General features: G+C 38.5%; 1 protein-coding gene across 15 annotated transcripts in view; it reads right to left on the reverse strand.

Moving 5' to 3' along the window:
* MEF2C (myocyte enhancer factor 2C) overlaps nucleotides 1–24,905 on the reverse strand; it is a 144,962-nt gene that overhangs the window by 48,600 nt on the left and 71,457 nt on the right. For all 15 annotated transcript variants that reach the window (XM_034773270.1, XM_034773267.1, XM_034773280.1 and 12 more), the window contains one exon: nucleotides 21,561–21,764. In XM_034773270.1, coding sequence (XP_034629161.1) covers nucleotides 21,561–21,764 — 204 coding nt within the window. The remainder of the gene's footprint in view (nucleotides 1–21,560; nucleotides 21,765–24,905) is intronic.

Below are 24,905 nucleotides of genomic sequence, written 5' to 3' on the forward strand. Positions count from 1 at the left end.
CATGTTTATTTCATAGTGCATCCAAAATGTTTCTATTCTCAATTATTATATTTGTAAATTATTTTTATATAAATTTTAAATCTGAATTATTCCTGAGATCTTAAGGAACACATTTCCTTATCCTTCAAGCTTAATTTGAGCTTTCAAGCTGAGCTCTTGCCATACAATAAAAGATTGTAAAAAAAATTTACCAGGCAATTGGCTCTGAATTCTTACACTAACTCTCAATTGACAAGATCACATTTCCCAGGCTTTGACAGAACACACAGATAACAACAACCTTGGGTTCTGCTAGGGTCTGAGTTTAGTCACCCAGGAATTCATCTGGGGCCACTGAAACTGGAGAGAGAGAATGTGAGAGGGAGGGAGGGAGACTGAGAACACATCAAGTGATCTGAAAACATGCGAGTTGGCTTCTCATTCTGTCAGAGCTCAGCAGTTTACAATCTGACACGAGGCTACATCACTAGCCATCAGCAATTTTACTCATCCTAGATATCCACACCTGTCAGCGACTCTGCACCTGTTGTCTAATTTGGCAAAGGCCAAATGACAACAGCCAATCGTAACTGCCTGTGCTGCAACATGGCCATAGATGGCTTTTTCTGTCGTGTCTCTGCTGATTGGGGCTGCTAATCTCTGTGTATTTCAGTGGTCTGCTTTTTGTACTTGTAATATTGTCACGATTTTCAGCTCTTATCTGGGTAAAGGGTATAAAAATATAACTGTTACACTTTGTGTATATGCTCCCCTAGTATATCAGCTCTCAATACATTTTAATTTTTTGTCCAAATCTAGATCCACATAGGACAAGACTTTTTTTTAAGTCTCCACTCTCAAAACAAACAAACAAACAAAACAACAGTTACTCTAATACAGCACTAGATCCAAACTTACTATTTCCAAAGTATGCTATATTGGGGCAATAAAAACTACTATGTATAGTTTCATACAATATGGATATTCTTTAAAAAGAAATGTATATATTCAGGCTATGGAGCAATTAAATCTATGCTGTAAAGATTTATTGCTATCATTATGCTATTGTTTTAACTGGGATCACAGCATTTCATTGAACTGCTACCAATCTGACAACAGCCAATGTATGATATTTCAGTTTTTTTATATTTGTATTCTTTGACAATTTAATCTTGGACAAACAAAATTAATTTTTAGATGTTAGTAACCAATTTTTTTCAGTGAAATAAACATAATTTTAAAAACACTGCCTAAAAATGAAGTGCACTTTCAAAGCCACCATGAAAATATAATGCCAAGAATAGTGGATAGAGAAGGAGTAATCAGAGTGCATTTGTGTGTTAAGGACTGAATAGTGACTGCAAGCAATATGTCCATCTGGAGACACACACACAACCAAATGCTAAGCTTCACTTTGGAAAGCTCTTCACAGCTACTGTGACAGGGTTTGTAGAGGAGCATCTCTGCAAGTTTTGGGGGAAAACAGAATAAGGGAGGAAAATCTCTACATCCACATTCCAAGTCTGCCCCAGCTCTCCCTCCCCACTTTTTTTGGGCATGTCCTTATGTACAATATCCAGCCAGAATTTGGCCCATAGATCTATGTTTCATGTGCTTCAGTTCAGTGACAAAAATTAACACAACAAAGTAGTGATAAATACTTAGTTTCCAATTCTCTACTGCCCTAAGGTGGGCTTAAAAGGCAGCAGATCTCCATTTTCCTGGAGAATACCCCCAACATAAGCTGGCTCCCTAGTTAGCACAGAGCTTGCAAACGGCTCTCTGTGGCCTCCCACAGAGCCCCAGACATAGTGGGTGTGCCAGGAGAATAGCTATGCTCTCTGGTTATTCTTGATTGCTCATAGCCCTTTACCCCAGGGTCCAGGGAAACCCCTGGCCAGGTTCAGAATACTGGGAGGCACGAAGGTGGCTTTAAGTTATCTTTGCCCCCTCACTGCACTTATTCCTGCACTCAGTGCATCTCAGCCTTCTAAATAATACCTTATTCTAAATAATACCCACAGTTATACAGCACCTGTCAAAGGTCTCCAAGTAAAAATTCACTGAAAATGCCTGATTTTATGTAAACTTAATCTAGTTATGTGGTTATAATAGGGAGCAGAGTGCTGTATGGACAATTCTCCATGGTTAGCCCTATTTGAAATAGAAGGATATTGAGATTTTTGTTAAGTTTTACTGCAATGACAGCAAGAATGGAAAGCAAAAATTACAGTTGTTCAGCAGAATCAGCTCAGCTTTGTTAGGGAATATGAGGCCATTACAAAATAAAAAATGATTGTTACTATCCCTCTCCCCCTTTTTCTGTCTCTCTGTCTATAATCCTTCTCCAACCTCAAGCTGGAACAGCACTCGCAACATTTTCATCTGTGTAAATTAGGAGAAGAGAGAAACATGAGGCTGGATTTTGATCTCATTTACAAGGGGTATATCTGGAGCAACTGTATTGAGATCAGTGCAGTTACTCCAAATTTACATAAGTATAACAGAAAGTCTATTACATCTGTATTACTAATTCTTCATATGTATAATACCTTAAATGTGTAGTCCTAACTATAAATGACCATAGAAAAGTTAACTATTTCATTCAAAGACAGCTGCTAGTTTTTCATGACCTAAACTGGAACCTTTAATACGCAATTCCATATGAAAGATACTGGGAAAATCTGAAAAAACAAACCACATATTTCATAAAAGAACATTTGTCAATGAGATCTTATTTGCATCAAGAATTACAGATGCTATGAATTGCATTTTGCATGTATATATTACCTATCATTCCAAAGGATCCTACAGTGCTTCTAAGAATTGTATTGCATCACCATCCATTAAAATGCAACCACCCCTGGGGTGGAAATATCATGGTAATCCTGTGTAAGAAAGCACCAGCCGACTATTTTCAGGACAGGAAATGATGTATAATTGAAATTGTAGGATAGACTATAATCACTGGAGATTAAATTTTCCTTAGACTGTGGGGCAGACAAAAGTACCATGGAATTTTTGATGACTACAACATTTTGGTTATGCATTTCATCTGAAAGACAGTACCTCCAGTAGCAGTGTGCTGGGGAACTGGTGCAGTACTGACTCAGCTGTGAAAATGCCACCCACTGAGACACCAACACCACTTCCTGCAGCACCTCGGTTTTCCTTGGAGGTCTTGCATGAAAATAATGAATGTTAGAACAGACTTCTCTTTTGAAGAATTTGCAAATTTATGTTACAGTGGATCAAATTACAGAGTATTAAATAATGATGTTATCAATATGACAAGCAGCAAACACCTCTGAATAGCTGTGTCTTTCAAATGCAAAGGAAAACTGCCATTTATTTTTATAATTGTACAATTGTTTCATCCAGCTGTAAAATGTACAAATCTATATTTTTTTAAAACAATGATTTGTTACAAATGAAAGGTTTAATCCCTTAAAAAAATCCATATAGGAGGTCTCTGCAGAATCCAGGCCTTAGTTACCAAAGAAATATTAAGCCACCAACTTGCCAGTTTGCTGATAAAGTCAAGTTCTGACCTCAGGATATACACAAGTATATCCCATTCATTTCAGTGTGTGCATGTACATACCTGCGGGGAGAATTTGGTCCACAGTTTTTGACTATGGAAGATTTAGCAGATGGCTGAGAAAAGACACAGACTTTCATAGCTGTTTTAAGACCTATTATCTATTAAGATTTTTCAGTTAATTTAATAATGTACATTAAATACACTTCACACAAATGTTTCTAGTACATAATAGAACTTATCCTTAAACAGCTATTAAAGTCTCTAGACCATGACATGCATTCATCTGCTCACTAGCACTGTTTCCGTTACAACCAATGAGCCAGATCATACACTCTCATGGAAAATCCCACAGGAGACATGCAACACACCTGGAAACTGCAAGTTGAAACTTGAAAGATTCTTAACTAAACATTCATTAAGTGGAGAGGGAGTAGGGGTTGTTGGCCTCTCTAGGGAGATGGGGTACAGTTCTCCGACTATATGGTTATCCTAGAGATGCAGTCCCCTTCCCACTACTCCACTCCTGCAGCATGACTCCTTCAGAAGAAGTACTGCTACTGCCACTCTGCTCTCACCTAGGTCATAACCACTCTCCAAGGGGATGTGTCAGCAAAGAGAAAGAACCCATGGCTAGATTTTGAAAAATCCTTTTGGCTAGAAGCTTTCACATACAAGAGCCATCTGCTGCAGAATCTGTTTGTTTCTATCTCTTATGCATACAAAGATAAGCTTCTAAGCTGTAAGGATGGGTGGTCCAGTGGTTAAGGGCTAATCTAGCTCTCAGAAACCCTGGGTTCTATCTGCTATCAATTTTGTTTGTGAACTTGGCTGAGTCACTTACAGCTAGATTCACAAAAGGACTTAGGTGCCTCAATCCCAGAATCAGGCCCCATTGGGGTTCACAAAATCCCCATTTAATTGCTGCTGAATCCTGTCTGTGCCTAAGCTCCCTTGGTAGTAAGTTTTTGCAGTAAAAGTTCCCTTGTTGCCTACATTTCTGCCTCTGAATATACACTACTGCTTCTCTCAGCCCCAGTGCGATGCATGAACTGGTGGAAGATAGGCATTCCTCTGCCTGCCTCTCCTGTGGTGCCTGAGCTGGTACTTAAGCAAAACTCCCTCCCCTCATAACTTTCACCCCAATGCTTTGTGCACTCACACAAGTTGTAGAAGATCCTAGTTCAAGTCCCTCCTCTGCCTGTTGGCAATAAAGGATTTGAACAGGTTTTACCATCTCTCAGGTGAGTACAGTACCCACTGGGCTACGGGACATTCTGACTGAGGGCAGGGTAGACCCTCAGTCTCTCTTGCTGAACCTATTCCGCTCTGGCTAAATAATTAAAAAAGTCATTGCAGAGGTGGGACTGAATCCTGGGTCTCCCAGGTGGATGTCCTACTCACCAGTCTACAGAGTCATTCTTCTGCTTATTTTTGCTCTCTCACTCTGGCCCAATGACTCTTATTTAACCCACAGTGCAAAACCTCAACAGAAGCTAACTGAGGGAGCCCCTATTTCAGAATATTCCGTAGCTCAGTGGTTAGGGTTTTCATGTAAGAGAGGGCAGAGCCCTGTTCAATCACTTTCCTATTCTCTCCGAAGAAGGGACTTGAACAAAGAATCTTCCACATCCCAGGTGAATACCTGAATCACTGGACTAAAAGTTAGGAGGGCGTTACGACCTCTCCCCTCCAGCTTCTTGAAAAAACACAGTAGGTGCCTAACTCCGAGAGGGTTTGAAGCTGAGAATCCAGAGCCTGGATTTAGGTGTTGAGCTCCCCTTGCCTTGGCATCTCCCATTGGCTATTTTAGGCAAGGAGCTGCCTAGGTGCTGGCTTTTATGAATCCCATTCTAAAGTGCCTATCTCTCCCCACTCATTGTATAAGGAGCCTAGATGCCTAACTCAGGTTTTGTGAATCCCAGTGATGTTCTATGTGTCTAAAAGTTAGGCATGGCGATGCTCAGCATTACCATGCCTATATTCTTTAGTGAACCCAGCCCCTAGCCTCTGGGTCACCCCTCCCCCCAACCCCCATCTCTTAAAAATGTAGATAATAGCACTTCTCTACTGCACAGGTGTGCTGTGAGGATGAATACATTTAAAAGATTGTAAGATGTGAAGATACTATGGCAACATGGGCCGTATAAGTATCTCAGATGGACAGATTCTCAACACAAGCTGGGCATAGGCCAATGCAATAGTGACTTGCTAAATCTGCAGCAAGACAGCTCCAATGCTGCTGATGCTCATGGCTTTGTTAAGCAGAAGCTAGCTAAAATTAACAAGACATTGGTTGTGTTCACTATGGTTATGCAGAAGCCTGTAGGCAGCAAATAAACTGTCAAGAACCTGGTCAACTTCATGCTATTGCTCCTACTTGGGAAGGGCAGCAGCAGCGGCAGACCTGGGATCTAGTCACAGGGAGCAGGACAGAGAACTATTTAACGCTGCTCCTCCCCAAACTGAAAGTCAGGCAGTCCATTTTCCAGTGGAACTTTTCATTAGAATTTGCCTCATCTCCACTGCAGGAGGAGGGGAAGTGAAGACTGTAAATAGAGGGGGAGGGGCAGATCCTAGACTTGTTGGATGGAAATGAATTCTATGGGAGGGGCAGAGAGGTTGGTTGTGTTTCTTTAAAGTCCAAAGCTAGGTGCATCTTACCACCATTTGAGTTACAGTGCAAAAAGTTAGCATAGCCCCAGTAGCAAATTCTTTACAAGTACCGCTGTCAACCTGATTTACTTCCAGAAAGCAAACTCCTTAACACTGATGCACTTCAAATCAGAACTGTCAAATCTTGTTATCTGCAGGGGGCCTGACAGTTCAAGGGTTCTGCTAATGAAGCCAATTAGGTGGAACCCCCGATACCTGCCAACATTTGAAAGCTATTAATGGAGACATCTGGAGAGAGAAAAATAGGAACACACCTTTTAACTCTTTTGAACTACACTGGAATAAGAGAGATTTTTAGAAGGATAGCATGGGAAAAGAATCAATGCTTTGCTGAAAAAACAAGGACTGTCTTTCCTAAATTGGCATTTAGTCTGTCTGACACACACCCAAGAGCTTAAGCTAACAACTAACAGCTATAAAGAGCTGTATGCCCCCTCCTCTTCCCAAGGAAGTGACTTATGCCAGGAAAGAAGTACTAGCCCCTAAAATGGAACAGCATGGTCCAGGGGATTAAGCCTTGGCTTTTAGGTTTATAAAACCTGGGTTCTGTGCTTGCCTTTGGTTAAATCACCTCACTTGCTTCATCTACAAAATAATGTTTACCTACCTTTGTAAAATGCTTTCAATTCTATCAATAAAAAGCACTAAGTCTGACTATGTAATTGAGAGAATTATTATTCAAAAGTTAATATTAATATATGTGGGATAAGTGGAAAGTTAGAGAGAAAATCTCTTTTCATATATGCTGCAAAAATATAATTCAAATGCTAAGGCATATATTTATTATAGCCATTGGAGACAAAATCATAAAGATGCCATTTTATTACATCAGTTTGAACATGCAAGAACTATGTAATAACCAAACCTTAGATTACAACAGTTAAAGTATAAATTGAGCGTTTTTACGTTTTATCACGTTATATCCATAATCCTATTGTAGTAAACTATACATATTTTAAACTCAGCACACTCCATTAGTAATTGCTTGTCTGTCAAGATTTTGATCTCTTTTGAGTCAATCTATAGCAGCTGTGTGTTGTTTAAAATACTCATATTGACTCTTCTATAATTTGCTTCCTTTGAACAGTCTGTATGCTATAATGTTGGATCAAAGAAATAAACGTATACTTTAACAACCCAAAGTAAAGTGCATGCACATTTTTATAACAGTGCACTATAAAACGTAATTATAGTTGTCTATAGATCACACAGGATGATATAAATAAATGGGTTTGAGTTTTTTTTAATGCAAGCATATCCAATACATCAAAGATTTTTCTCCTTATCGCCAGTCCCTATAGTGCAAAGACATTAACAAACCATTTAGAATAAAGATGGTACAACCTCTTTTACTAGTATATTTACTTCTTCATTAATTGCTGACTATGTATAAAAACAATCATATGGAAACTAACGATGGATAACAAAATGACCCCATCAGGGTGGGTTTCTAAAATAGAACATCTAGCAAATGTTGATTCAACTGCGCCCCCCCCCCTTTTAACAAAAGGTGGTTTTTCTTCAAAGAAAAATGAATATTTTATACATAAACATCAGTTATAGTTAATTGTTTACCACAAACATTAATTCACAATTGGTCACTGAGCTTATGATTATTAAAAATGTGGCATAACAAAGCAAACATGTTTGAGGTTTTACACGGCTGTAAATTTGATAAACTTACATTAGTTTCGTTTTTGTTTTATGTACGCCGTATCACAAGCATCTGGAGGCCTCTCTGAATGTGAGGCAAATGGAGTCCAATCAATATCAGCTACATAATACATAAAGGATGGATGCACATTTTATAGCACAGAAATAAATAATTAATTGAAATCTATTTACTGTAACAGAGAAGAAATGTCAGCATACTTTGAAGTTTAGCAGAACTTTTGCCACAATCATAAAAACTGTGGGAAGGAGCCTCAGGGGGAGACTGTTATCTGCATGCAGTCCAGAGCAAGGAAAGGTGCATTGGTGCAGGGGAGCATGGGAGGCACTGTATTTCAGACTGAGCATTTCAGGGTATGTCTACACTGTAATAAAAACTTGTACATTGCCCCGCAGCACCCAGCTCAGAGCCCAGATCAACTGATTCAGGCTAGTGGGCGGACTTGGGATGCGGGGCTAAAAATTTCAGTGTAGACATTAGGGCTTGGGCTCTGAAATCATAGCCCTTCACAGGGTTCCAGAGCCTGGGCTCCAGCCTGAGCCCAAACCCGAACACCTACACTGCGATTTCAGCCCCACTACCCAAGCCCCACAAGTCTGAGTCAGCTGACTGAGGCCAGCCACTGCTGTGCAGGTCTTTTATTACGGTGTAGATGTGTCCTGAAGGGGTAGCTCCCATGTGGAGGATAAGTAGACAGCAAAGCCATGGCTCCACTTACTCTCTATTCCTCTTCACACACACTCTCTGCCCCATCGTTGCCAGGGGACGAATCTCGTATGCAGCACCCATTTGCCTGAAGAGTTGGGACTGCAACTGTGGTCAACCCTACATGGCCATGCAAGGGAGGTGGAAATCCTTACTTCCCTGTGCAGACATGTAAGGGCGAGCCATGTTCTAAACTATTTAGAGCCTGTTCTGTCACCATCACACACACTTGAGGAGTAAGGCCTTACTTCTATAGACAAACACTTAGACAAACTCTTAATTTTACGCATGTGAGTCGTCCCACTGACTCCACTAGGGCTATTCACCTATCTAACGCTAAGCACAATTTGTAAGTATTAGCAGGATTGAGGCCTAAGGGTGCTACTCACTGTGTGAAAAAATTGCAGAAATGGCTCCTTAAAAACAGACATGGCTGCCCTTAAGCTTGAGCCACAATCTTTTGAATGGAAAGACCCCTGTTGACTTCAGTGGGCACTGAATGAGGCCCTTAATTAATTCTGAGTGGTGAATTTCACATATCAGAACTATTTAGCAATTAATAATCTGTTAGGTTACCTAATAAAACTACATGGTAGTGGTGAAGGGCCTGTGTTTGCAAAGACTTACACACTCATTAACTTTACTCTCATGTGTAAGTGTCTGAAGAGGCTGCTTATGCAAGGAACTCAGTGTCAAACTACTCACCTCCACATTGACTGAGAGCACAAAGCATCGTGCAGGATCTAAATACAACAAAATGTCTTGGGAGGGAGGGGAATGTTTAGCAGTTTGAATTAAGAACGGTTGTGACTTAGCAGAAGATATGGTATTTCTAGGCTTCTGATTAATAGTTCTGGGTAAGAGTTCAGGTAAATAACTACATTTTACAAAACAGGGATGTCTTAATGATGAAAATGAAAAATGGGTTTGCTCACAAAAGCCTTTGTCTCTGGAATGTAGCTATAAGTAGCTCACTATCTAGGTTGAAAATGGCTGTGCTGCGTCGTGTGTCCTATTTTTCCATGCTTGCAGTAAAGATACAATATGGGAATTCAGCCTTGGTAATTACTAATACACCACACAGACACAATTATACCCTGTATACTGCATAAAGGAATCACTTGTGGTCTGCCTCCATTACAAAGAGCAGTTGGGGGCCAACATGCAAGAAGACAAAATGCTTTACAAGAAGGAAGGAGACCAGAAGAGTCAATGTACACAGATACAAGGACCTTGATTCTTCTTGCAGTGATTTAAGTCCCCTTCCATCAATTATCGTCCTTTGTCTCCAGAGCCTTATCACCAGCAGCATTACAGGAACTGAGCAGAACAATACTCAGGCCCAAATAACCCTGTGAACTGTGCTGACATTTCCACACCCTGTTACTGTGTTTGTGCAGGGTATTCAGATTCCTTAAAAAACAAACAAAAAAACAAACCAAAAAAAACCAAGCCCCACACAATAAAAACAAAATTCCCAACTGTTTTAAGTTACCTACCCCAATCCCTCCCTTAAATCCTCTCTCCCAGTATAACTAATTTGTTCACTGCTGCCTCATGTACTCTAATCCTGCAGTGATGCTATAAGAACCTCTACAGAATAAAATAGAATAGAATTTCTCTAAACCCTTGCCAAAGCTCTCAATACATTTTTCAGTTAGTTAAAAAAACCCAAATTTGTGAGCACTGGATGAATGAAGTACTACAAGATAAAGGCCTAAATAATACACAGATATATCAGCTAAATTAGTCTAATTGTTTATTTAAATAAAGCAGCTACCTAACTCATTTACTTTTACAGTACACAGAGGAGAAATTTTCTCTCCTCAGGGACATCTGCAAAGTTTTGAGGATACAATCACAACAAGTCTGCAACTGGTGATACATATCAAATTTTTTTCATTGATGGCTACTAGACATGTAAAGTTTCATGGTATTTCTTAACAGGACACCACACTCACTGCTCATCTGAAAATATATTTAAAAACACCATGGAAAGGGGAAAAAAAAGGACCCTAGGAAAGGCAGCTATTTTTGACAGTAAGTCAGCTCATGTGAAACAAAGTCCTGTCTTTCAGAAAGTGTTTACGATCTATGAGAAAAAATATATCCTTGGGCTAAAATGTTTATTGGCACCTAGGAGTCTGAAGAGAGCAAGTCAGGCCTGTGGTTTTTTGAGGGCACTTTATCATTCCCTGCATTCTCAAAGGGATCTCTGAATGAATAGAGCTGGATTACTCAGCCTTCTATTCCACGCCTATTCCTCTCCATTTTCCTTGGCAAGGCTGAGAGCCAAGCTATTTTTAGTTAGGCAGTTTTCTATTTTTAGACAACTACCAGTTAAGAGACACTGGTTAGGAAAAATTAAAAAAAAAAAAAAACACAAAAGTGGGAGAAGATGGAACTTCCCTTTCTCATATTGTAAAGCAGGCCCTTCAACCTGTAACTTCAGGCATTTCAGCTGCTTCCAATCTTGGAAAAATAAAGAAAATTCAGAGTTCAGGGATTTAAAAATAAACCTACCCTCTGGCAAACAGACCAAAATGCAACAAGCTGTTACTATGTGAAACAGTGACTTCAAAAACAAAGAACATTCTCCAGTGACTAGATTGGGAGAAAAACTCTTGAGCTATTAGACTATAAGAATGTTACACAGACATGTAAGATTTTTCCAGCTTCTCAGCCAGATATATCGTGTTTTGGAGAAAGAAACAGGCATCTGTGAAGTAGAACTAATACTCTGCAATACAGATTTAAAGGCCCAGTTTTACATAAGAAGAGCATCATGAATCAAGTCTGAAGCACATTTATATTGCAAATATATTTTCCACATTTATTCGCGTAGCATTTTTACAACAATAACATCCAAACATTTACAGAGACACTTAACTCAAAGATTTTGAAAGCAATTAGTGAGTGTGGAAAAATAAAAATAAAATAAAAGGGGGATCTGCCAAAATTATAGGGCCAAATCCTTAGCCGGTGTAAATCAACATAGCTCAGTTGATGTCAAGAAAGCACCTCCAATTTACACCAACTTAGGATCAGGCCCATGTCTCGCAGCTGTCATTGCTTCAGACCCACCAAAAACACCTTCAGGAAAAGGGGATTCTTTAAAATGTTTTAAACAGTGTTCTCCAATGTCAGCCTTGCACTGTTTGTCACATGATGATCTCTGTCAACAGATTTGGATTAATCTGCAAGTTACTATCTGCTTCCAAGAAAAGGCTAAAGACAACTTTCCAGATGTTGCACTAAGTCTGCACCAAAAAGCTGTTTAGAATCACTAACGAATCCATAGCACTTGCATTTCGCTCTCTCTCGCTCTTTCTCTGTTTTATGCAAAAATAATCTACCAGGTGAAGTATTTCTCTATCATTTGGGACCCTTGAAGATTATGAAATGTGCTGTATGAAAACCAAACACTTGTGGAGAAATCATAGTAATGAATTGGTAACTTCTAAGAAAAACAACTCATTATGCAACTTTCCCTTAGCTGTATTATTCCCCATATTGGATTAATCTGAAATATATTCAAAATAAAAAAGTATAAGGCCAAATTCTGGGCTACTTTGTTCCTTGTGGCAGGCCTCAAAGCATCTTAAAAAGCCTTCATTTGGCTGCAGAGCAACAGTGGAGATCCTGGCACAGATTGGCTGTACACCCCTTGCCTGCTGCAGAGATCTTTATAGTGAGTCTAAATAGTTTAATGTGGAGGGGAAGATTGTGGGTGAGCTTTAGACTTGATTAATGTGTCCATGCAGTGCACAGATTCACTGGCCAAAATCCCGTATGTGCGTGTGGAAAGGGAAGGTGGAACAGAAGGCTATTATCAGCTGGATTTGATCCTTCAGTTCAGCAACCATTTTGCACAGAGCAGAAATCAGTGTTGCCAAGTAAGTGAAGTCCATTTATTCATGTCTGAATACTGGTGACATCATGGCAGACTTTTCGAAAGCCTTCTCAATCCATCATTAGTGTTGCTAACGCTCATGCTTTTATCATGAGTCTTGAGACAGCTAATATTTTTCTTAAAGCCTGAGCTCCTGGAGTCCCATGATTACATAAGAATATCGTCTTTCATTTTAAAAAGTATGTTTCTAACTTATTTGGTCAAAAACGTTTGGAATTAAAATTATTTTGGGGGGGTGGTGGGAGGGTGACTGACTTACGATTTTTTAACACTTAGGGCTGGCAATACTAGTTCCCAGCATCTGGCCCACAGTTAATAATCGTAAACCAAGAACCAAACATTCAAAAAGTTCCTAAAGTCACCATAATAACAAAGTGCCTTGGCCAAATTCTGTCTTCAGATATGCACACAATGTAGCTGTTGAACTCAGTGCGAGCCACATGTGCATCTAAGGGCAGCGTTTTCCTGCAGAAGCTACTAAATATGGATCACTCATACTACTACATGTATAAATAACACTTTTCATGACTAGATCTCAAACCATTTCACAAAGGAAGTCAGTCTCACTATCTCCATTTTACAGATGAAAAAACTGAGGCACAGGGAAGTTAAGTAACTTGTCCAAGGTCACCCAGAACTCTGTCTACAAAACTGGGAACAGAACTCAGGTTTCATAAGTCCCAAGCCAATGCTCTTTCCATTAAAGCACTGCTTCCGTAGACCACTTTAACTCCTTTTGTTGCCTAACAAGCTTACTCTACATGTAATGGGCCCGATCCTCAGCCAGGTGCTTCACTGATTCCAATGGTGCTATGGTGATTTACACCAGCTCTGAATCTGGCCCAACCTAGATTTCACAGTTTGTTTGTATACAGTATTCTGTTACGATGTTAAGAGAAGAAAATACTCTTATTACATACACTACAACAGTTGTCCTGTTTCTTTTCTGAAAACAGTAGATTTAAATAGTTACGGGGCTTATTTACCACAAATATACAGACCAGAGTCTTAATTGATATCAAGAGGCTTTCAAAATCTAGTTAACCTCCCAGCTAGTCATTAGCTCTGTGACCTTTAGAAATAATTGACAGAGGCGATTTTTTCCCCTTCAGCTCATTCGCCAGGTGACTAATCTTAGGTGTGCTAAAGGACCCACTGCACGTCTGTAAGATTTGATGGGATAATATGTAATAAGTCAATTAGGAAAATGGAGTTGTGGCATTTCTCTGCGACACAATATACTGCCCATACAGCTTGTCACATGCATACAGGTTTTGTCACTTGAACGCTAGCCTAATGATCTCCAGCTTTTCAATGCATTGAAGCCACACTAAGTCTTAATTCTCAAGTCCCTGCATTATCCCATAGCAGATTTAGTAGCATTTCACTACACTATGTTGCTGGTTCTATTAAAAGCCAATTAGACTTTCAACTGTAGCTAGTCCTCTTATATTTAAGTAAATATTGTATATGATGGACTATCATTTGTTGCATATTTTTCTTATACAAAATTTGGGCTCATTCACTTTAGCTGAACAAATTGCGCTTTTTTTTTTTTGCACCAAGCCTGCCATTTATAAAGCCTCGTATTTCTATGAATTTCTTCCCTTTCAGAAATTATCTTTCATCCCTACAATTTTAACACTGTATCATATAACCAGGGCTCTGAGTGTTGTAAAATGCACTGGACATGAAGGCTGCAAGAAGAGCTCCATGTGTTCACAATCTCAGCTCTCTCTGATTGAGTGGAAAATGCTGCCGCAGTTGGCACACATCTCTCTCTGGCTATGCTCACTTTATTGTCCCTGTCCAATGCCACAAGCCCACAGGGCCCTGGGCAAAACACATTTTAAAAACCATGCAGAGTTTTGATTCACTTTTTAAAAAGACCTTGTAAGTAAAGTGTGTGTAGCTTTTTGAAATTGTGATTTATGCTTTCAAAATAGAATGATCATCTCTTCCACTGGCCATCCTGCAACAATACCCTTCTACCCTCAAAAGCCAAGTAATAGCACAATCTTCCTGCTAGACTGAACTCTGAATGAAGCTACCTCTTGATGATGTCACTTATATTGCCATGAGAGTAAGGTCATCCAGAGATAAAGAGGAGGGGAGTAAGAACAAAGGGGCATCAGCAGTGATGGAAGGAGAAGGTCACTGAGAGTGACACTAAGGGAGCAGCTGGATATGTAGGAGAAGGAGAGAACAGGATGAGGAAAACCCCTGAGGAAGGAAGACAGCAGAAAAGGAGGAAGTTATCAATTGTTTTGAAAGTGGCAGACAGATTAAGAAAGATAAGATTGGACATGATGGACCATGAAGGAGGTCAAGCTGAAAAGACCCTTAGAACTGGTCAGAAGATGGCCCTTAGTAAGGGTGGTTTAAGTGTCATGAAACGGAAATGAGCTTGCAGAGGATTCAGATGTGTCTTACTTGGGTAATCATGTGACTATATCATTGTAATCCTTCCTTTTTTTTAATCTTTTACCCTAATGTTTTTCTTTGTTGCTCTCACTCGTGTAAGTTCTCTGGGGCAGGGATCTGTCTTTTACTTATCCAGTAAAGTGTCTATCATGCTTTTGTCTGCTGTAGAAATAGTGACCATAATCCAGTAAGAGAACAGGGAAAGAGGAAATATGGGTGGGAGGATATGGCATGCTTGAGGAACTTTGAGGTGAAGCGGAGGAGGGAGCCAGTGTGGTAACAAGGCAGGCAAGTGAGGTTAAAGGAGGGATTTTTTGGGAGATGGGGGCTACCAACGTGTGTTTGAAGGCTGAATGAAAGAAGCAGGGGTCAGTGTGTAACAAAGATTTAGAAAAAAGAGGGAAGGGGAGGAGTTAGGAAGAGAGAGGGTCAAAGTGTAGGGAGTTGATAGCAGGAGAGACAGTTCAAAGTTATGAGATTGTGGGGAAAGAAGAAGATGCTGGGAGTAGGGAAAAGAAGTTCTTGCTAGATAACATCAAAACTGTTTTAAAAACTGCTAAGATCATGGACACAGATGTGTATGTGTGTGAGGTAGAAGTTTAGAGAAGAGCAGCTGGATGATTAGTGTGGAGAAGCAGATCTGTTTCTATAAAGAATATGGCAAAGTTGAATGAGCAGAAAACAAATTATAGTGGCGGAATTCTGTTTTTCCTCCACAAAACTGCTCAGTGGTATGAGAAAGAGAAGAGGTGGAGGAGTGTGGAGCCAGAACAGAGGGTCAGTGGGACAAATCTGAAAGAGGAACTGAGCAGGAGAATTTGAATTAAAGGTAGTGACCAAGGAATCAACAGAGAGGTGGAGGTCAACTTGAGAAAGGGGGAGTATGGGCAGCAAAGGGTCAGAGAGATTGATGGACTGGAGATCACAAAAGAGCTGAGTGATGAATTGGCGGGCAAGGAGAGGGAGTGATTTATGGGCCTGGGGACAGAATGGGAATCAAAGAGAGGGGACTAGGAGGTTGAGAGACTGAAAAAGAACAGGGCTTGGCAAGGATTCATGAGAGACCTGATGAAGATGAGACGGTAGTTGAGGCTGTAATGGCATGGGGGAAGGCAGGCAGGAGACTTCACTTTAAATCTGCAAAAAGTCTAATGGCTTAGCTAAACAAACACACTGGATTTCTAATACACTTATGATTGTAATTATGTTTCAACCAAGATAACTCTAAAAATAGTCCCCATGCAAACAAAGGACAATGGCCTTTCCAGTCTCCTGGAGGAATGACACTGTGCTTTGGCACTATTGGCTGAGCTGAATGTGCTAGGTCTTGTATCCCTTACTCAGGCAAGATTTCCATTTCAAGTCAATGGAGTTCTGCCCAAATGGAGAATGGAGAACAAATGCACTAGACTGGATAAATTAGAGCAAACAGAGGATGATAAATAGCCATGTGTCATGGAGCAGTCCTTCCTACATGCTTCCTTATCAATGGTGAGATGCTGCCCACCTTCTCCCTTGTTCGGATGGCAGTAGGCAAATATTGCAGTTGTGGTAAAAGTAAAAAGGGGGTGATGTGGGAGGGAAAGCTATGTGATGCTCATAAGCCTGGGTAACAGAGGTGGGTCCACTAGCCAAAAACCCGGTGGTAATGTTGGAAAGTGGTCTCTGATATGAGGAATAGAATAAACCATAGGGAAAAGCATGATCAGGTACAAAAAAAAGAGGCAAAAAAGATGAGTTCTTCCTGCAGACAAAGGGCTGTTTAGGCATGGCTCTATAGCTCTCATAGACCTTAAGGTTTGGTACAACTGGCAGTTGCAGACAAGATTTGCCTATTATAATTGTAATATGTGTATTATGTCTAACAAATTAAGACCCATTGACTTTGTGTGTCAAAATAATAAAAACTGGTGTTTTCCATGCATTTTAATCAGACATATACTAACAGACTAAACTATTTTAACTAAGGCCATGTTTTCAAGGTGTGTAAAGACTAGTTCATTAGAGGTATCTTTATGAGATGCATGCATCCTTTATTTATGACATATGACCCACTTACTTTTTAGGGACATGGGCAGCAAATGGGGCCCAGAGCCAGTGTATACAAGCAGCTCAAATTCACAAGCCATGGGCCTGATTCTCCTCTCACTCAGACTGGTGTACAGCAAGAGAAACTCCACTGAAGTCAATAATGTTACAATTGTGTAAAACTTATACAAATGAGGAGAATCAGATCCCAGGATTTTGAACAAACATTCTACTGCAGAAAAGTGTAATTTGCTTACTTAAGTAAATCAGCCCACCCCACTTTTATCTTAATCCCATTTTTTCCTCATCCCCAAGCAGAAATACCAATACAGCCTCAGGATTATGACCTCAGTAACCAAAACTGGAGGACTATGATTTTGTGCATGTTAAGTAAGAGATAACTATTACAGATCCCATTCAATTAAAGAAAGGGAGAATCTAAGGTATTTTGTATACAACTAAAGATGGAATGAAACCCATAGTTGTAACAATGCTATTTTATAGATTAAACAAAAATGTGTAGTAAGTGCAAAAGGAGTTTTTATTCTGAGAAAGACCCATCTCACTTTAAAGTAAAGAATAACAAGACTTCTAGTAATCTAAATTTTTTTATCGCACAAGAGAATTCTATTTTTAGACCAACAACTGTAGTAAGTGTATTGTTTTTGGTACCTATCATACAGCATTAGGAAGTTTACATAATGTAGAAGTTCATCTTTGCCATCAAAACCAAAAGGTTTAGCAAGAACCAAATCTTACATAGCTCATACTATTCCTTAAAATAAATCGTCAAATCCCAATAACTGATGTGCTTTATTAACAGAAATAAGATTTAATGAAAGACTGTGGGATGGGTGGTTTAGTGGTTAAAGACACTGAGGCTTCAGTTTTAGGAACACAGTTCAACTCCAAACCGAGGCCTCAAAGTGAACCTTTGTTTGCAGAACCAATACACATCACAAAACTGCCACACATAATTCAAAAGGATTTGGAATAGTTGTCATTCACTGCTTAGAAGAGATTCAAACATGAGCAAACATGGAGGGTGAATGCACTTTTCTCTCTCAAAAGTGATATACCTCCATGTTAGAGTTTAGGTCAACAGTAGGTGGTAAGAGGACATATACACTGTAATGCATGAAACCAACCCAATTAACAGATAACTTTTACAAACTTGAAGAACTCTAAACTCACACTCCTGTGTTTCAGAATACATTTTTATAACTAAGGTAACATTGGATCTGTTGCATACTGAGTGAAATGAAGTTGTATAGACAAATTCAGAGATAGGTATCATATGGGACTGCAATTGTTATGTATAAAGAACACTATAGGAATAATTGTTTTTAATATGATAAATTAGAAAGTCTGAAAATAAGACAAACGCAATGGGGTTTAAAAGGTTTATAAATTCTCTTAATATTAGCTAATCTACTTCGTGTCATGGCTGTTCTCTGAATTCTATATGTACAAGTTGGGCAGCACTGAGATAGTTTGGTGTGATTTGCAATAACATTGCCAACTATTAGAACACCCATTAACTTCATTCCAAGTCATTTCTTCCTTGAAAAACAGCATAACACTTATTAGAAATGCAAAGTCCTGTGCCTTCTGTTACTTCAAATAATAAATTGTTATCTGAAGAGTGGTATCTTCATAAATACTAGACATAATTAATTCCAGTAAAATGCATTTAAAATGGCTGATAATAAAACTATCAACTTTAATCGGAGCTATATAAAAATAATTTAGGCATAAAACTGAATAGCAATAGTTTCATTTGAAAGTACTGAAAGTATATCAAGGATTAAAATTATAACGGGGTTCAAAAAAGAACTAGATAAATTCCCAGAAGATACGTCCACCAATGGCTATTAGCCAAGATAGTCAGGGATGCAGCCCCCTGCTCCGGGTATCCCTAAACCTCTGATTTCCAGAAGCTGAGTCTGGACGACAGCAGATGGATCACTTGATAATTGCCCTGTTCTGTTCGTTCCCTCTGAAGCACCTGGCACTGGCCACTGTTGGAAGACATGATGCTGGGCTAGACAGACGAATTCGGATATAACGCAGTAAAGCAGTGCTCCGGGGGGGGCGGGGCTGTGCGCGCCGGTGGATCAAAGCAAGTTCGATAGAACGCAGTTTCACCTATAACGCAGTAAGATTTTTTGGCTCCCCAGGACAGCGTTATATTGGGGTAGAGGTGTATGTGCTAATGACCAACAGCAGAATCGAAACAAGTAACTAAACAGATGTTACTATGCATCATGTGAAGAGAAATTGGGATTCTAAATTAATTACAGAGAACGTTACATGGGTATACCTTGCATGTATTTCAAAAACAATGTTTTAAAATATTTTCTTCTCTAGTTCTGTAGAAAGCTGCAAGCAGAGCTATGCTCTGTACTTCTGCTGAAGTATAGTTATTGAACAATCATTAAGATGAAAATGAACAAACTTAATAATACCATCCAATCCTTAGGCTGCTTTTGATTGCCTAGGCAGAACAAAATTGAAAGCTATATGAAGTCTAGATGTCACACAGCCAAATGCAGCGGACTCCCCACAAGGAAATACTCATAATGCAGTAAAATTTTAAATGATCAATTTAAATATTTAAAATGTGGCAGTTTTGTATTCTGCACCTTAACATATATCAAAACTACACTGAGTGCAAAGCCATCTGTCTGCTCTTTTGTGGGTTTTTTGCCCCATTGCACTGGTAACAGTAAAGTTAATGATCAAGTAAAGACATACTTGCACAGATTTTTTTTTGTGGTAATATAAGAAATCTTTTTCAACACTAACATGATGCTTAACTGTTTCTTCCGACCTTGTAACAATACTGTCACTGGAGAGGCCTAAGCACTTCTCAATGCTAGAAACCATATCACTCAAACTGCCCACTGATTAAACTACTATCACTTGTTCTCTTTATTGCTAACATCATTCTATTTAAATAATTGTATTTACCCATTTTTCGGGTAAATATAATTAACCCTTAAATTTTCTAAGGGTTGAAAACAATTGGGTTATCCACAGAAATTTGTGTCCTCCACAGAATTACATATTCGAATGCAAACTGGCCATCAGTGAGTAAATCAGACAATTTTTTTGTGCAATAAATAAATAAAATAAAAAGGGTTTTGCAGGTGTGCATATCATTCCCTTTGAAAATCTACCCCTTAAAGTTACAGCAACATAAGCATAGCTTAAATTTCACTTTTATATTGAAATTTCTTGGAAACCAAAGGACTTGTTGATCAAAGGACATATACACTCATTGTGAAGCACAGCAAATTACTCAGCTAAATCCCGACCTATTGGCCTAATCACCCATTTCCATAGGAAAACCTGAAAGAGGGAGCTTAAAGGGAAAATATCACAACAAGGTTTTCCTCCCTAAGAATGCACTCTTTTTGTTCTGTCAGGAGAGGAAGGAGGATAATTTGGGGGTCAGGGTTTGTCCCATGCAGAACGGCACATGGGACTGGCCACCAGTCCCAGGACTGAATCCCCAGAGATCAGCAGGAGACTTTGACCATCTATGTGGAGGCTCCAAGGGGGGCTTGGAGAGGTGGGGGGAATGTTGTTCATCCCATAACCTTCATGGTTCCACCTCACATGGATTCCAGCACCCATGGTGCACCCTTTGATGAGAACTCACTCCTCTTCCCAATGGGGGCAAGGAGATGTGCAGGTGGATCTGGGAGGTAGCTAAACAGTAGGGCCCTGTACATCAACATGAAACTAGATTGCAAAAAGGGTTATATTCTTGGTTACAATATTTGTTAATATAGTTTCATGTGACTGCATTGTGAACCTCTAGCAGCAAGTACAATACAATCTATAGGCTCATGAACTATTTCTTCATCAAAAGTATCTAAAAGGTACACATTAAATTTAATCTCTTCTTTTGCAGCGCTCAAAATTCTTGACTAGTGTACATCAACGGTAACATTTTCAGAAGCATCTAAGTCTCATTTGCAAAAGCACCTAAGTGATTTAAGAGTTTAAGGGTAAACTTTTCTAAAGCACATCAGTGACTTAAGTGCCTAGTCACTGAAGTGCTTTTGAAAATGTTACCTGTAGGCCCCTAAGTCTCTTAGGCACTTTTGGAAATTTTACTCTGTTTTATTATATTAACAAAATCCATAAAAGTCACATTTACTTTGGTTTGAGTCTTAAACTATGTTTAACTTGCTATGATAGTAATGGAATTAATGGATGCTGAAAATGAATGTTTTAAGTTTGAATTAATATTCTTGAACAGTTAAAATACAGACTACTACATTTAAGAGTCTACATTAAATAATATTACTATAATAATGTTATAAGGTGTCAATAACATTCTGATAAATGTTATTTCCGTGTTCTAATTTTACATATTTGATAAAAGCATTCTAAGCAAAGTTAGATTTTTTTCCGATGTTCAACCATTTTTGTGTGGCAGAGAAAGTGCCAACATTTGTTATATAACTTTTAAGTCAATTTTCCTTGAATTCTTTTAAATTACGGTATTCTTAAAAATAAACTACACAACTTCAGAAATCATTCATTAAGATCAGATGTCTTAGATGAGTATTGACAAAAATTAGTCCTCACAGGACATAAATTCTTACCTCAACAATATCTGAATTCGTTCGACTCTCATGTGGCTCATTGTACTCTGTATATTTCAGCAACACTTTGTCCATATCAGTGCTGGCATACTGGAACAGTTTGTTGGTGCTGTTGAAGATGATTAGAGCAATCTCACAGTCACATAGAACACTCAACTCATAAGCCTTCTTCATTAACCCAAATTTCCTCTTTGTAAATGTCACCTGGAAAAAGGAAAACAGGTCTGTCAAAAATCCCTAAGTCTCTTTTCTAGAGTCCTTTCTCTTTTATGAAATTATAGTCTTTGATCTTTAATAAGTTCATCCAGAAAGCAAATAAATTGAAACATAGTTCCAATACAGAATATAAATATCTGAGTGCTAAGTAACTGAGGGAAATGCATACAATCTTCAATGCACAATTCAAGCTACAGAAAGTAAAAAAATATGGGGCATTTCCACTAGTTGAGCTGTGAATTTTTCCTGTCTGATTAACCAATTAAAACATTGGCACTGGGTTCTTCCCAAAATATTTTAATTCAGTACACTTAATCTTTTGCCCACACCTAAGCTATTACGTTTATTCTGCATAGTAGATATCTTTGCCTCCCACCCCCACAACATTTTAAACATAACACCTCAGTTCTAGAAAACTTTTAACAAAAGATTCAGCCTATTCTTATTTAACAGATATTAATTCCAATTGAATTCCCTCCCCCCAATGTGTCTACCAGTAAGAAAAGTTCTATCACATTTAATTAGTCAAAAAAGATTTGAAGTAGAGATGCTCAGATCTATAACAGTTTTGAAAAATTACCAAATATATTAAAAAATCCTTTTTGTTTCACTTTCAAGTTCTCAAGTGTCAGTACAATGAAGAATATAAATCGGGAGTGAAGAACAAGTTATATAAGTACTGACTAGCCAGTAATATATATGCATTATTGAGGTGAGCTCTTATCCATCCATACATGTCAACACATTTTATTTAATCTCAAAGTAGTATATGAGTTTCTTACCATGAGAAATCTAATCTAATAGTAAGAACTGACTTGTTTCTGTTTTTTCCTGTGTTCCATTTGCATTAAACACATAAATAGATATTTTATTTTTAATAGCTATTTTCCTCTATAGTAATTTTCTGTGATGGATTTTGAAAGTGAATAAACATACGGTACTAAAATAATTATCAGTTCAAATCAAATATGCAGTGAGGGTATTTGACACTTTGAGGACAAGCACTAACCAGGTAGTGTAGACTTGCTTAATCTGACACTCAGTGCTACCAATTCTTTAATACCATCAGTAAAAGTACTTATGCACATGGTTCATCACTGAGGCAAAAAAGATTCCATTGTGCATGGTTCATAAGGCAGTTGCTTTATCTTGTTACACTCCTAATGCAAGCTAATGCTAACTGCAACCCTAGTCTACCTTGGAATCCCAGCTGGTCATGCCATGGAAAACGTGACATTTAAGTACCTTCTAATCCCTATCAGCTAGTCTATCTCAAAGAGATGTGGCTGTATGCCAATACTCTGTACATTTATTCTCCACAATGTATCATGAATGAAGTCACTTTTATTGCCCTCTCGATCATTGTAACACCTTTATAAAATCTATTAACAACAGATAGATTAGTATTAAATCTGATTATTCAAGCATTTAAAAAAACACAGCATTAGACTTGAGTCTATATTTTTGTCTCGGGCTGATATTAAGACATATTTAAATGGGTAAAGTCCAGCTGGCTTTTGCTATTTGGCATGATTGTTCAAATACGCAGTCAAAAACTCATCTTACCATTGAAAAACTGATCAGTCTTTCAAATGCCTTTTAAACACTTTATCTGCTTGCAGAAAATTGTGATCATAGAATCATAGACTTTAAGGTCAGAAGGGACCATTATGATCGTCTGACCTCTTGCACAATGCAGGCCACAGAATCTAACCCACCCACTCCCGTATCAAACCCCTAACCTATGTCCGAGCTATTGAAGTTCTCAAATCGTGGTTTAAAGACTTCAAGGTGCAGAGAATCCTCCAGCAAGTGACCCATGCCCCATGCTGCAGAGGAAGGCGACCCCCCCCCCCACGGCCTCTGCCAATCTGCCGTGGAGGAAAATTCCTTCCTGACCCCAAATATGGCGATCAGCTAAACCCTGAGCATGTGGGCAAGACTCACCAGCCAGACACCCAGGAAAGAATTCTCTGTAGTAACTCAGATCCCACCCTATCTAACGTCCCATCACAGGCCATTGGGCGTATTTACCGTTAATAGTCAAAGATCAATTAATTGCCGAAATTAGACTATCCCATCATACCATACCCTCCATAAACTTATCAAGCTTAGTCTTGAAGTCAGACATGTCTTTTGATGTAATGTTATACACAGTAATATGAAAATCTATATAATTTTTTAGAAAAGGCTACACAAGCTATGGATCACATGCAGAGGGGAGAATGTACTAACCCGACACATTTTTCTGCATGTAAAACTATTTTCAATCAGACTAGTTGACCACAGTACTGTAGGTGGAGTGTATCTATACAATATGGTTTCTGTTGCACAGAAACCTCAGTATTTAGCATGTTACAGCTCCTCACCATCAAAGTATACTTCAGCACAGAAATATCTTTAAAGCCACTGTTTGTGTTTACTGTTAGGTGCTCCTGAACATTTTGGGTAACCACACAGATGTGCTGCATAGCACATACTTATTTCATAACACTTATGACAAAAAAGATACTACTTATAGTGCCTTTTCACGAACACTGAAAATAAAAAGGACAACAGATAAGCTAGAGGTTTTATTAACTTTTCTTTAAAATGTAATCTTAATTGCTCTGAATTTAATTCACTATTATCTCCATGTTCTTTTTAACAGTCTTCAAACGTATTATATAATGCTTTTTGCCATTGTTCATAGACATAAAAACAATTGTATCAATTACTGTTTCTAAAATGATCTAGAATATTCTTTTAAAATATTCCACTCATTGACTGATTGCAATTCAGAGCTTTTGCACTTATACCTACTAATGTATTGTAATAATGTAATTTCTCATACTTTTACAATAGTTTGTAATAGGGATGAGCTTATTTATTTAATAAATGTGCTGTAGGGTCAAGACCTTCAGGAGAGATTAAGAGTACTTTTAAAGGTATTTAAAAATACATTCTTCTTTCATATAATTTCCTTTATGTAGCCACATCAAGAAGAGGAATGTACTCATTTATCCTCTAAAATATTTAGGTGAGTAATATGAACAAACAACAAAAATATTATTTGACTTTGTATTTTGTGTCCAATATGTTGTTAGCTATATCCACCTAAATCAAAATTAGCTAATAAATACTGACTAA

Source organism: Trachemys scripta, chromosome 6, assembly GCF_013100865.1.
Source record: "Trachemys scripta elegans isolate TJP31775 chromosome 6, CAS_Tse_1.0, whole genome shotgun sequence".
In the NCBI taxonomy this organism is placed as follows: domain Eukaryota; kingdom Metazoa; phylum Chordata; order Testudines; family Emydidae; genus Trachemys; species Trachemys scripta.